At 40.6% G+C, this 15,402-nt stretch overlaps 1 protein-coding gene across 1 annotated transcript in view; it reads right to left on the bottom strand.

Moving 5' to 3' along the window:
* Positions 1–15,402, bottom strand: part of EVC2 (EvC ciliary complex subunit 2) — a 173,595-nt gene that overhangs the window by 36,368 nt on the left and 121,825 nt on the right. The window contains exons 15-17 of the mRNA XM_025195164.1: positions 14,455–14,912; positions 6,795–6,999; positions 4,099–4,221 (exon numbers count right to left, since the gene is read on the bottom strand). Of these exons, the coding sequence (XP_025050949.1) occupies positions 4,099–4,221; positions 6,795–6,999; positions 14,455–14,912 (786 nt within the window). The remainder of the gene's footprint in view (positions 1–4,098; positions 4,222–6,794; positions 7,000–14,454; positions 14,913–15,402) is intronic.

Below are 15,402 nucleotides of genomic sequence, written 5' to 3'. Positions count from 1 at the left end.
CAGGAATGGTTTTGCATGATGTAAAAGTAACATTTGAGGGTTCTCTCTGTGGTGGGGAGGGAGAGACATGTTTTTAAAAACAAGTTTATAGTGCATCTGTAAAAACAATTGTTATGATAGATGTATGCAAACAACAGGAATAAAAGTTTACTGTTCTCTACCCAAGGCTATCAGTCCTAGATATAGGGATTTTTAATGAAGTATGCAAGCATGAAATCTGGAAACAATGAATGAATAATGAAGGGATGAATAAGTAAATGACTGATCATCATCAATTCATGTTTTGAACTTATAAAATAAATAATGGATAAGCATGAAAATACAGCTTGACGTCTTGCCATCACTTTTAAAAGTATTGCAAAGTTTATGCTTTGACTGCAGCAGAAAACAAAAGCAAAAAAAGGTGACATCTATGGCAGAAATAGGCATGCACACTGTTGTAGTCAGGGAGGTCAAGAATTAGGTGATATTAAATGACATTTCCATATTATAAGATTTTGTTCCTCATCCCCTGCTTTGTTTCCTGGTACCAAATAGCCCTAGGAAGTACAGAGGTGGGTTCTACTTTATTAGAAATATGAAGCCACAATAAGAGAAACAGAGCTGTATTTAAGCAGCCTGAATATGGTTGAACATATTTAAATTCCTCACTGTTACATAAGCATATGCAACATTATACAATTAATTAATAATTATTCAGACTAGTACTCCAAAATGTGACTATCCACAATTTTTTCAGAGTTTTCTTCTGCCTTCATTCAACTCCTAATGCCATAGTTCTAAAAACACTTATTCATTTGTTTAATCTGAGCAGTCCTAGTGAAATCAATGTGAACATATTAATTGACTTTAGTGGAAGCTGGATCAGTTTTCAATCACCAATTAAATAACCAAAGGCTATTTGTGGAGAGCTACTGTAGCACTAGACAGTACACACAGGATTATAACATATTAGTCTTACATTGGAATATTTCAAACAGCTTTGCTGACAATGTAACAAGGTGTGTGCATTTGACACAGTCTCTTGCTCTTGATTCCACATGAAACGCTCTAAGTGATGTTCTTTAAATTTAACTTAACCATATAAACTCACTATGGCGAGTCCAACTTCTAGTGTCAGCTTCTAAATTCCATATCTGTTACTGACTCTAATTGCTACTAGCAGTGTCTTCCTCTCTCTTTCTCTATTATGGCAAATACAAGAATTGATCTCAAGATGTACTTACTCTCTTCAGCTGTAAAAGCGATCTTTAATGAGGGTATATTTATTATTTTTAGTCCAGCAATGCCAAGAGGTCATAAATCAGTAAGAAAGACCTGTTGCACAAATATATTGTGCTCGATTTCTACATTTCAAGGACAGAGCATGTATTTCAGTTCCAGCACAGCACCAGCACCATGCTAGAATTCTTTGAAAATGCCTTTGCCTTTCTTATGATTAGGGACCTGAGGAACGTCTTGCATTTGAAAGCTTGTCTAACTTTATTCCAACAACACAGCCAGTCCAATAAAGCATACTGCTCTAAGAAATCCTTGCCTTTTGCGTTTCTTCTCATTTGTGGAGCTGCCACTTCCTTGTAACAAGTTCATAGAGCAGCTTAAAAGCTGATTGTTAGAGACATCTACCAAAGAAAGGAGATGGTCTCTTTTGTAGTTTTCTAGGCTGGAATCAGTGAGACTCACAGACACCTCTCAGGATCGGAGATCAAATATCTTTCCACATCCTCTCAGCCTGGTACTTCCTATCTTTATTTTTTTGCTCTCATGGCCATCTTAGAACATTATAAAACCAATATACCCTATATCGTCTTTCTTCTTCAGGCATCTTTATCCCTTACAGAGTTCAGGAGCCACCTTCTTCTTTGTGCAGCTCAGACAGCTCACACTCACCATTCAAGTTATTAAATGAACTCAACAGGACAGTAGGAAGTACAGTAATGAACACAGGAGGAGACCTTATGGCATAACATTGTTCTGTTCTTTTTGCAGCATTGGTCATAAAACTTTGCAAGAGAATAGTGATTTTCAAGAAGAGAAAAATATTTCAGTTAAAACAAAAAATAAACTATACAGAAAGATTGACTGAGAACTGAGGTAGTGAAAAGAAGAAACTTTCATTTATCCTCTTAAGATACGCACACCTGGTATTGTAGTGATAATATGAGGTGTAATGATTTTCCTCAGTAACAAGCTAGTTTCCTAGTACTCAGCCTTTGATTAAAAGTTTTCAGCTATGCCATTCAAAAGAATATAGATAAGGACATTATAAAAACTCCAGAATAAGCTTGAGACCATATCATAACTGAGACATATTCAACCTCAATTAAATGAGGAAAAGGACTAGATGTTAAACAAATCACAAACATTTACTGCAATGAAATATTAGTGTACATTAAAGCAGACTTGTCCGTGAATAAAACATATTGCCCCCAGTACTCTTCAGGATGCAAACACTGCAGAATATATGCAGTCCGGGGATTCTAAACCAGGGTGCTGCAGCACCCTTGGGTGTTGCGAGTTCCTTTTAAGGGTACTGCAGGGGCCCATACAATGTTAGTACTGTTAGGTGCGCAAACACCTACACGTGATTCACAAGATAAACCTGGAGAATTTTAAAAAGGAATCCATAGCGCCTAAAGCATTCTGACTTCTTGCGGTCTTTCTGAGTTCTTTGCAACAGAAAACTTGCTCAATTATTTGCCCATAGTAAAGAAATGAGTGAAAGATAAGAACTGGCATATTCTGAGGGGCACCTTGCATTTAAAAAGGTTAAGAACTACTAGTGTAAACAAAATATACTTTCTGTCACAAAATGTATGAGAACTAATTTTGATGAGGCAGTCATGTCTGAGATTAGAATTAACTACCTAGCTTGCTAGATTTGATAGCTATATGTTCCTTGTTCCTGTTGGATCTGAGTACCTCCTTATCTCTATTACATGTGTCACCACAGCATTCCTGTGAAATGTGGAAAAGGCCTTATCCCCATTTTACTGAAGGGAACTGACACCTTAAGATTAAGCAACATACCCAAGGTCTCCGAGGGATTCTCCAGCAGAGCAGGAGGCAGTTTCCCAAGGTCCAGAGAGCAGCCTAATCAGTGGACCCACCTTTGCCGCAGTGACCTTTTTGCCTCTGACTGAGTCCAGTCCTACTCAATACTCTTGAATCACCCCAACTTCAGTTGATTTATCTAGGTGGTTCCAAAAATACTTAGCCCCCCTGCCCTCTCATAATTAGTAATTGGAGGGGTAGCTCTCCCACCACTCAGACAAACACCCTAGCAGTTGGGACACTTAACCAGGAAGGGGAAGGCCCAAGTTATACACTAGCTCACCAAGACATGATATGAACCGATTCCTGCTTCCCAGAAAGATACTCTAAATACCAGGCCATTGGCTCACGACAAAACCACTCCCTAGACCTCCTCCTGGGGCTGGCCCGCTGAACAGCCAAGCAGGGAAAACAGTAGGGATAGGAGGAGGAGAGTGATGCTCTCACTGATGCTTAATATTTCTTGGATAAGTGCAAGGCAGAAGAAAACCACTGGATGCACAGACCAGAATTAAGGAGCCCCTCACATCTCAGAGCCATACTCCATTTGGTTTCCTCTCTGGGTAAGAGGAGCTACACTTTGGACAAGTGCCCTCATCACTAAATCACTCAGTTAAAATGTCTGAGGGTTCTTCCTTCCTCCCTTCATCCTTCACCATCGTGTGGGCAGTTACATAATGACTTGGGCAATCCTGTTCTATCACAGGTGGACTCTAGAAGTCATAAAAGTGCCAAAAATTGGATTTAGGCAGATGTGTGTGTACCAGTTAGACCTTGAAAGGGGAAATAGGATTTGTTCCTAGATGACTTGGAAATTTTAACACAAAACCCACGTGTACTATTCCACTTTACATACAATATAAACTTAACAGATGAGGAAATAAGAGCAAAGAAAGGTGAAATGTTTAACATAGCTATGCATAACACAGGAATACCTGCCTCTATCTTTATCAAGTTTGCACTGATAGGAATTTTATTATTTTTTAATTGTTGTGCACCAGTGTACTGAAAAAATGCAGAGACAAATAATTCCCACAGATTTACCTTGTTCAGATGTTGATCTTTAACTGACTTTTCATAGATGTGAATTTTATCCTCCAAAGATTGCTTCAGGTTATCAATCTTATTTCTGTTTTTGGATCGTTGCTTTTTGGTCTTAGACTGTTGCTATAAAAAGATTATCACATATCATGTTTTTAATAGTAGCTAAAGCTCCCATGTAGGAGATTGATATTATTCCTATTATTTGTATTTATCCCCCATAAATTCCTCCATTAGTAATACGTGTCAGTAATGACTTTTATGAGAAATGTGTATTCTAGCTATCTTTTTGGAAGACCTATTTTTGCACTTTCAGACTAAGATGCAAAAAAAGTCTCTAGATTTCTTAAATGAAAGTCTATGTATTTATCCTTTCATGGAAACAGAATGGAAGTACAAAGTTGTATTATTTCATTTTTTTCCTACTAGTACAGAAGTGACACATTTGATTTTGCACAAACGTATAATGGAGGTAATAACACTGAGTGAATTGAAATGTTTCTCATCTCTCCACAATGCCATTAAAATGAACAACACATCTAAGTGCTGGGGTCATGTTGTAGCCATGATGGTCCATGGATTATGAGAGGCAAGGATTTCCTTTTATTGGACCAACTGCATAGCTGGGATAAAGTTAGACAATTTTTCAAATACAAGGCAATCTTTGTCAGGTCTGAGGGAAGAAGCAGGTACAATGACAAAAAAACCCCCAGCGGGTAGGGCTGTGAAATTGGAAGAGAGAAATTTCCAGGGGAAACTGCTACACCTGAGGATTTTTACCCCTTCAAATTTCACAGCCCTACCCACTGTTAATTCCTTGCTGTGCCTGCTTCTTCTGATGAAGAATGCTTTACATTTGAAAGCTCATCTAACTTTATCCCAACCATGCAGTTTGTCCAATAAAAACTGTCACCCCACAAAATCCTTGCCTCTAGCAATGTATCTAATTCATTTAAGAATTACACTGTTTTCAAGATGCCCTACATGAATCACAAATGAACCACAGTAATATTAAGGAACACCCGACCATGCAATCAAATTATTCTTGACCTCTCTTTCTTTACAAGGATATAACATTAAGTATAATATACTCCAAGGGAAAAGGCACCACCTATTCAAGTATAAGACTCTGCAAAGTCCTTTTCCTTTGCAAACACTTTGGAAATTGTAAGTTTTTGAATAAGAACACTTCCCAATTCAATCAGCTCAATTTTGTTTATATATCATGAAAATGTGAGTAAACCAAGACACAACAAGGGAAAATACATCACTTCCATTCTGGTACTATAATCGACAGTTCACAGAGAAGACAATTTTCTTTTTTCTGTGCAGAAACTTAAGGCAAAATCTGTAGGTTATAGTATTTGGCTGAGGTAATTAAACCTTTCTCACCTCAAACTTAAGAAACCAAATAGAAAATCTGGTATCCACTAACACCTTGAGTCAGGTGCTCCTCATCTTCTGTTCATGTATATGGGAAAAGAAAAGTAGGTATGTGTACCAAAGTGAATTATAATAATTTTGGAAAAAAAAAAAAAAAATCAGAAAGTAAGCTTTGCTTCTGGCAAATGAGTAGATTACCCACTCAGGAATGTGAGAGAATCATGCAGATTTTCCTTTTTTAAGTGGACAAGATCGGGACTGCATGTTCCTTTTAATGCTCTCTAACTGAATCTCCATTTGGCCTTCTCCCACATAATGAAGCAGACTGACTTAGCACCGTGTACATGTCTCCATGGGAGTCTCAGCCTAGGACACGGAGGACTAAACATACTTTCCAAACTCAGAAAAAAGGTTCAAGAGGCTGTAAGCAGGCATAGTATGGCTCTAGTTCAGCGTTTCCCAACTGGTGTGCTGCAGCATAGTGGTGTGCTGTCAGACATGAACTGGTGTGCCGCAGAATGTTGGAAAAACCAGTAAATGAACTCTCTGTCTGTAACGCTCTTGGGGGCGTGGCTCCAGCCAGTGCTGCATGCCCCCCCCCAGTGGAGCGGCAGCACCGCGGGATGGTGGGTAGCAGTGGAGGCCATATTATTTGTTGGGGGTAGAAGGAGGGGGCGGTGTGCCGCAATTTTTTTTTTATTTACGTAAGTGTACCATGGGATGGAAAAGGTTGGGAAATGCTGCTCTAGTTCCTTGGCTTCTCAGAAAGTCTCCCTAGTAATAAGTTTCTTTTGGCCTCCTGCTTGCTCCATTGGGGTTATTTTTCTGTTTTGGGGTAGTAGGATAAGCATGTTGGAGGGAACAGTTGTCCAAGGTAAGGTGATAGTATTGCTCATTTGTTGCCTGAAAAGTGTTTTTAAATGCTAAGAAGCTAATGAGGAGATGACAGAGTACACCCACACCTGATAAGGCAGAGAACCTCTTATGAAAGTGAAGGGTTTTTGGGAATCCCCAGACAAAGCTGAATTTTTCAAGTGTTAGTAAGAAAGGAGATACTGTGCTAATGTATTGCACTGGCAGGAGAGGCCAGAGGCCAGCAGACTGCTTTTACCTACTCAAGTAAGTGATAAATACATTGGGCCATACAACTAGAAACTGATTATATTCTGTTTCCCAAATATTTGGAAAATGCCCTGTTCTTAGGGGGATACTGTGTGTGTGTGTGTGTGTGTGTGTGTGTGTGTGTGTGTGTGTGTGTGTGTGTGTATTAGTACACATACCTAAGGAAACGTAAAGTATTCAGATACTGATCCCACCTGTTTGTCAGGTACTGTTAAGCTCTGATCCACTTTCAACAACTCTGCTTCCACCCACTCTGACTGATAGACCTGAAGCAGTGTTTTTGCTCGTATCTTGGGCAAAGCCAAGTTAGTGTCTATCTGAGAAAAGCAGCAATGAAACTCTTGTCTTATATTAAGCAATTCTTCTTCTGATAATGAAAGAGGAAAACTCAAAAGTCTCCTGTAAAAACAAACAAACAAACATGCATTTATATAAATCTAAACCGATTAAAATAAACAAGCAAAATCATGCACACACATTTCTACCATCCAGAGTGCTAAGGGTGGAACCTGAACAAAATCAACTTCTCATAAGAATTAATGTCCTCTCCTTTTCTGCCCTGCTTTTTAACCTGATACTGTGATTTCACATAGGGTTTACTGTTTTACTTGTTGCTTTAGAAATTCCATGATAATACTTTAAATTCAATATACAGAATGGTGGCCTGGAGAAAATGTGATTTTTCAGGAGAAAACAGATACATTTTGCTTTAAAATAAATCTTTGGATCTGATCACAAAAGTATTGGGTATTTCCCCCAATGTATAGATTTTTTCCTACTACTCGGGTAGTACAACCGCTTCAGGGTTAGAATCAGTGGACAGAACATCCCTTAAAAACTCTCTCTGCTGTCCCTACATGACTGGCAGCTGTTGCTGTTGAGAAAAGCCAAAACACCTCAAGCCCAGATAATGTCTCTCCAACGGACACAAAAGCAAGGTTTGTGATATTAAGCAGAGTTGGCAATAACAGGAGTTGGTCATCAGGTGTTGGTATGTGATGAAGAAGCCATTCGCAAGATATTGCCAAGTGATAAAAGGCCATTTTCATTTTGAATGTGCATTTGTTCAGGTTTTACACAGGTTGCGACTTCTTCATTAAGTGGGTGCCATAACTCTACATTTGGAGGCACTAGATTTATATTTACCCTGTGAATTTTTGTGAACTAATGCAACGTTCAACTCTGACTTTATGTAATATCTAACACTGAAATTAAATGCATAAAAGTTATACTATGTTTTAACAAAGTATGTACTAATTAACTGAAGGAAGGAGAGACTTTACTCTTTCCCATTGCAAAAAAAGCTGGTAGGGCTTCCACCCCTCATGTATTCCCCCTCCTTCGCTCCCAAAGGGCACGGTGCTTACATTTTACTAACTCTCTAACCCTTTTATTAATGATTTGCCTTTTTAGGAGAGGTCCAGAAGCACCTGCTACGAAGTTACATTATGTAACAACCTCCCTGGTTGTAACAACCATATAACCTCCCTGTTCAATTTAACTGAGAGACCAATCACATGGGTGTTACTACGCCCCTGGGCAAACCACCTCCAGGCTTCGGCAGTACCTTAAATTCCCAGGCTCTGAGTAAGTACCTGACAAGTCTCTTTCACAATGATACTGTTTTGCTGATGTAAATCTTTACATATATTTCTTCAATAAGGCAAATTCATTTGTCAACAACTGACTGCTAAATGATTTGATTTTGGAGCATCATCACATAATTAGTGCATTAAGTAGTAAATTTATCCAGGAGAGATTGCTTAAGCTGTTAAGTTATATTGCATAAGGCAGTTAGTGACAATGTTGGGAGTCACCATAGATACTTTTGCTTTATTATGTACAGAAGTCAGCCACTGATGAAAGCTGTGGTAGCAGGCTGAGTGTGACATAAAGAAGAATGGTGTTAGTTGGGTTTGACTGTGTGTAGGCTGCAACATAGTTGCCTTCCCATCACCATGCCTGGAAGTCCAACTCTTGTCTTTGTAGTACAGCCTCTGGTGGCCTCAAGAAAGAGAGGGTCAGACTCTTAGCAGCATCAACTTTACAATTGCCTCAGCTGTAAAGAGCAGGAGGAGGAAAGGTGGCTCTAAATCTTTTTGCTTCCCCAATCCTGGAAAAAATAGACACCAGTGGGAGCACCTGTGTCAGAGGAATCAACAACAGAACCTGATTACAACTTCTCAGGGCCAAGAATCTGGCCCCAAAACCTGAAACTGCAGGGGAAAGGGAACAACCAATCTATTCTGAATTCAGCTGTTCCATGTGGCTGGCCACTGGAACCTATATACCACTAGAATATATATACCACCATGACAATGACTACAACAGGAGACAGAAAAATAAGCGGCAGAAACAGCATGTTGCAGACCGAACCGGGAATACAGAGCCACCCACCCCACATGGAAACGCGTGTCCTAGTTGCAAGAGAACCTGTGAATCTTGGATTGGCCTTGTCCGCCACCCGCAGATAAGGCAATCATGGAAGACAATCATCCTTGACTGCAAAGGATTGCCGATCATGATGATGATGACCACTGGAATAGCTCTCAGACAAAAGACAGGGCAGATTTGCACCTTATAAACTAACTCAATAAGAGATATATAGTTTAAGTTTTGCCGGCCCAAGCTCACTCACTTCATCAGATGCAGTGAAAGGATATGCACAGAGCAGTGTATAAAATGGAGAGACTGATTTGAATACAACAGGTGTGAGGAGAGGTAGTTATTGCTTGTTTGCCTCTCCCAGCACTGTCCCCCTCCTGCCCTCTACTCTCTGTCACTGTCTTCTTGCCTTTTATATTCAAAGTACTGTTTCCATTTGATACACTGATTTGTGAATGTCTTTTCACAGTATCTGCTGAAGCGAGCTTGGCCTCATGAAAGCTTACACTAAATCTCTGAACTAGTTCATTAGTCTGGTGCAAATATACTCCACTTCTGCCTTACTTCAGGCTAACAAAGCTAATTACCTCTCAGAATTTTTAATTTTTTCACTCAGTTATATTTCCTTCACTGTATAGGCACCGTCTTTCTGGCTACTTATGTGCCCATGATCAATGTAATAGCTCAAAATGCAGAAAGCAAAATGTGTACTTTGTATTACTTCTATTATTCTTTTAAAAATTTAACTATTTGCCAATGTTTAAAAACTAAATAAAAATCCGACTGTGGCAGTTAAAATGAAAAAAGGTAGAGCAGAGCATTTAAGAAATCCCTTAAAATGGGAACATATTCATGTTTCTTGGACTGGAACAGGGATCCAGGGGCCCCTGTTACTTTAAAAGATGCAGCAGTGAGCTGTCTAAGCTGGCTACATGGGGCTGAAAGGAGTACAGGAGCAGGCTGGACCTTAAGTAAAAGGGAAACTCCTGTGTGCGGCTGGGGAACCACATGACAGGAAGGGGGCAGGGCTTTGGGACATATAAGCCTGTGGCTTGAGTAAGAGCAGGCAGGCTAGTCCTGCATGCTGCAGAAAGACAATCCTCTGGGAGAGTTGGCTGCAGGAAACAGGCCCATGGACATTCAAGCTACCCATGAGACTGCTGAAGGGGAAAAATAGCTTGAGCTGAAGTACTGACCCAGAGTGGGGAAGAATTTTGTGGAAGCAGTTTGCTTATATTTCTGTTATGCTGAAGTTTCAGACCAGAGGACTGGATGTGGCTAACAGGGGTAAAAAGGAAACCACAGGAAGGCACCCAGTGTAAAGCTGCCCAGCTAGGGTCAGGGACCCCAGGAGCAGAGCAGCACTCAAGTAGCTGCACCAAGTTCAGGGAGCCTAGGGGCAGCATAGTGTGCAAGCAGCCATGCCAGGGTCAAGGACCCTAAGGGCTACCACATGAGACCAAGGCCAGGGCCTTGGAGGCCAAGAGGGTGAGACAGGGCTGGGGCCCAGGAGCTGAGGTCTGGGACAGTGGACCTTGCTCTGGAGGGTCCACCTAGAGGAAAGGGGATGAAGCCAGGAAGGCAGAACCCCAAAGGTTCAAGGCTTGAGGAGCCAGGGTGACCTCCAACCCCCAAACACTGACCAACATATGCAAGGCTTGGGGGTGGCTAGAGTTCATGATTATTGCCCCCAAGGCACAACTGTGGTTGTCTTAAAGGGGAAACCCACCCTGTAGAGTTTGGGGCAGAGGAGCTCCAAGGACTGTACTCAGAAGAAAGGCACCCAGGAAGAGGTTACCCTGGCCTCTGGAGGCAGCCTCCCCAGCTAAGACCTTAAGATCAAGGCATGGCAGGAAAGAGATAGGAGGTAAGGGGAGGCACGGGAGCATAGGCGGGCAGGTGATGACCACTAGGGGGTATCAGATGCTGGATGGATGGCCTGAGCCTGTCACAGGACAAATACATTAAAAATATAAAGAAGGAATTTTCCTGTTGACATTCTAATATAGTTGTAAAGCCATTTTTCATGAATGAAAAAATTTCAACCGGTTCTTTCTTTCTTCCTCCTTTCCTACTTTGAGGGCAATATTCCACAGTGCTGGAAAGGGACTGAAGAAACATCAGTAGCTCCTGCAGTTTTCTTTCTAATAAACAGAACAATGGAAGTTGCTAGAATTCTTAGTAATAGTTTTTTAAAATGATGGTAAGTAAAAATAGAACTGTATTTATCAAGTTACTATACGTGGAAAATCACCAATCACTTTTGGATCACTTTTACTTACAGCTGATCCAAAAGAGACTTCTAGGCTGAAGCTCTAGTCCCTGAAGTAGCAAAGTGCTAGACAACCATTAGACAAGACTGGCTACCTGCTGTACTGTTTTAACCTTAAAACTAACAATAAATATATAACAAGTAAGGAATAATTAAAGCATTACATATGCATGTGCGCACACGCACACACACACTTAGGCTTTCTAATATAAAACTATATGACATCGTTTCCTTGTTTTTTAGGAAAGATTATTTTTATTTCAGCTTAATCATAGTCTCACATGTTGTTATTATTTCTATAAACTTTGCTTATGCTGCTTTATGAAGTTTGTTCCTGTACTAGTTGGATCAACTGACTGCAGTCGACTCCTAAATTAAGATATTTGCACTTACAATATTTTATCCATTCACCGTTCTTATTTTAAGGTATCCTTTCTCCAAAAATTTACAATATATGTGCCACTCCACAAAATTATGTTAGTTCATACATACATAAAAGAAGTATGGAGGAAAAAAATCAATGGTTTAAAAAGGATTTCAAATTACTGTTATGCCATACCTTTATTAAAAAGAATTATAAAGTAATTTATATGTTGGTGGTAGCATAGCCTCTTGAATAATCAACAAAGCTATCATTCAGAGTAATTCTTTGCACAGAACTGGATATGACAGATATCTGAAAGCTGGCATCTGGCTATCAAAATATCAAAACTGACACACAATATCAAAACTGACACACAATGGATTGGATGTAAAGATAGAGACAGTTATTAAACCCCCCCCAGATAAAAAATCTGCGCAAATGTTACCTAGAAGAGTTACCGGAAATGCAAGCAGCTTAACATTGCTGTGAATAAAGATAGAATCTGACAAATACAGCGGAAACTACTGCAGATTGGAACAAAATTATCACAGAATCATAGAAGCTAGAAATGGAAAAGACCTGTTAGGTCACACAATCCATCTTCCTGTTAGTGCAAGATTGTTCTCAATAGGACATTCAAAGGTAATAAGACAATACACTGAAAAGGCTTATGGAAAATTACTTACAATTTTGAATAAAAAAACAAAATGAGAATCAAAGAAAGAAATGAATGGATTTTCAAACAAAGCAAACATTACAAGTAATGAGTGGGCTCTTTCTGCACATTTTTTTTTACCCCCTTGTCTACCAGGCAATAGGCAAGTTTATGGGGAGAAAGTTGCATCATACCTGGCTGGTACATATCTATAGTTAAGGGGAAAAATATCTCCCCTGTTAGTTGAGTTCAAGATTGTCATTATAGGTATGCTTCTTTTAATGGAGCATGTCTGTAAGCCAGAGGACAAACTGACCAGCCACAGCAGTCCAGAAAAGGTTGGAATTTAATTCTTGAGTTTATTTCATCAGAAGTCAGAACTGGAAGGGACCATTTGGGTAACTGAGCCCAATCCCTGCAATTGCAGGCAACCATGTAGTATACGTGAAGTGCAAAAAGTTCATGAGAGCATCTACTCTGGCATACCAGCACGCCTCATACACAACACACCTTATCAACCGGTCTCTTTCTTCAAAGCATTTTTTTTAACAAGGGGAAGATGCAAGAGGACTCAGAACGCTTGGTCATAGCAAGGATGAGGAAGGACACATCCTGTTCCCTAGAAATATACCCTTTCCCAGGGTACTAAGAGAGAAGTTAGCTGTGTTAGTCTAACAGGCAGAAGGCAGGGCTGTGGCATCTGAGAGATTAACTGGTTCAGAGAGGCATGATCTTTCATAGGCTACTACCCCAGATGTGAGGAACTAAGGCCCCTTCTACACATGCAGGAAAAGGCATGATGGGATTGAATGCACAATCTTTTTTTCATTACATCCCATTATACCCTATTGCCAACGGAGGAGCCTGATCCTGGGCTCCTTCTGCACTGGCAAGAAGCAAGCTCCCACAGCTGAGAGCCCCCTCATTTGAGGGTCTCCCAGCTGCGGGGGCACCCCTCACACTACCAGAGCTGGGGGATCATGGCTGCTGTGATCTCCCAGGCTCAGGAGTGCATGAAACCCTGGGGTCTGGGAGATCTCAGGAGCTGCAATCCCCCAGGCCTGGGGGTTTCATCCCCCCCGCCACAAGGCAGACAGCTCCTGGCTGCTAAAACCTAGCTGAGTCCCAACTCCCAGCATCCACAGCTGTGGGACTCTGGGTCCCCCTGCTGCCAGGACCCAAAGTTGCCAGTTGCTGGGGCTGAGAGCTCCCTCAGTTGTGGGACTTCTAGTCCTGCTGGGCATGATGCATCCCTGTGGCTGGGAACTCCATCAGCTATTTGGGCTCCCATCCTTAGGGAAGACTCTACTACATGTGCAAATTAAAGCTCCATAGCTATCAGGTATAAAGCTAGTACACATTTTCAAGGTTTAACTTTGTAGCTGGTTGGAGCCTTTTACATTGTGATAGCTACTTTGCACATGAAGCTGGTCTTAAGGTCATTGTGCAATTAACCAGTTAATTGTGTGATACCTGTAATGTGTAGAGAAGGCCTAAGGAGAGGCTCATACTAGTGATTCTCTAGTCTGTCTGTCTGTCTCTTTCCTGTCTCTGTTTCCACAACAAAAACAAAAAGCCTAATATCTAGTTTCCTATAGGTCACATGCCTGTTCCCATTCATGTGTTTTGCAACCACAATATTTTTATATAATCATCCTGTTATGATGTCCAATGTCTGTGATTAAAGATTACATTTCTAGTTCTAAGATATATGGTAGCAGATGAATGCACAGAAAAATCAAGAATACTTTAAAAAAAAAATCTTAAAACTATGGAAGTGGTAATGTTAATTGTGAGGCTTATTATACCTAATGCTCTGAATACTCTCTCTCAGGTTCTGGGACTCTGAGAAAGGGCTGAGAATACTTTCATTTGCCAAAAATGCAAGAGTTGCATACAAATTGTGACATACACTAAGTTAAGCCAGACCTACCTTAATTTTCTAGGAATTTTCATTGAAAATAAAAGACCTATTTTTCACAAGTTCTCAGCACTGAGCACAGACACTGACTTTAGCAGGTGCTTCAGATGCTGAGCTCTTATGGAAACCACATCCCGTTCCAAAGTTTATATACAATAAGTGAGAAGTAAAAATTAAAGCGAAATATGTGATTCATTCATAAGTTATTTTTCTTTACAAGAGATATAACCAAGAAAAGAGAATAGACAGGCACTTACATGAACACTAACTTTTCCCAGGTCCTTAATTTTTTTTGTTCTGAAATACTGTTTGCTAGTTCTTGGCTTGCTTTTTTCCTTGTAGTCTGAAGCAATTCTTCAAAGGCCATATTTTTGTCATGTTCTTCTTTTTCAAGCTGTTCAGTCTTAATGGCAATCTCCTTTTTATGTTCCTCTACAACTTGTAGCAGGTACAACTTTGGCACACTGAATTTTAACAGTTCTGGTGCAATGACTCCATACTGAATGTGTTTAAGCTCCTCAATTGCTTTCTCTGTCAGACTAAATTGAAGTACTTTTAGTTCTTCACTGGCATTATCATCAAGCTTTTCAGTAAGTTCTTCAAATTCAACAGCCTGATCAATCACAAGGTTTTGCCACTGCCTCAAGTAGTGGCTAACCTCTTTAGTGGTTTTGAAAGCATCTCCCAATGACATCTGCTCCTTTCGTTGTTCTTTCTGCTGATTTGTTTACCGAAAAAGAAACAAGATAAATATAAGGAATAACTTTCCAATTCATAAATAGAGCAGAACCCACATCAATTGCATTTGGGCATTCACAAGCCACTCAGTTCACAGTGGGTTGCCAAATTAAATGCGAGCCACACACCATGCAAAGGAGCACCACCTGTAGGATCAGCTAGGACAGAGCTGTCCAACTGGCCATCTACTGAGCGGTTAACAAGCAGGTGATGGGGTCCTGCCTAGCTGACACTCTGCCCATTGCTCTTGTGGCCATGGTATCCAGCCACCCGTACCTTCTGGGGGTGGGGCAGCACAGTACGAGTGGGCCAGGCTGCCTGCACAATGTGCACCACCAGGAGGTCCTGCACAAATAGTGAGGGGCAGCTGAGCTTCCTGTGTTGTACAGCAGGCTCCCCACATAAATATAAGACATGCCATTATGGGGTCACACCACAGGTCTTCCCAGTAAGCTGTACCTCACCAT

The sequence above is a fragment of the Alligator sinensis genome, unplaced genomic scaffold (assembly GCF_000455745.1).
Source record: "Alligator sinensis unplaced genomic scaffold, ASM45574v1 scaffold421_1, whole genome shotgun sequence".
Classification (NCBI taxonomy): domain Eukaryota; kingdom Metazoa; phylum Chordata; order Crocodylia; family Alligatoridae; genus Alligator; species Alligator sinensis.
Note: the sequence above shows the minus strand (reverse complement) of the source record. Positions and strands in the feature narration are given on the sequence as shown.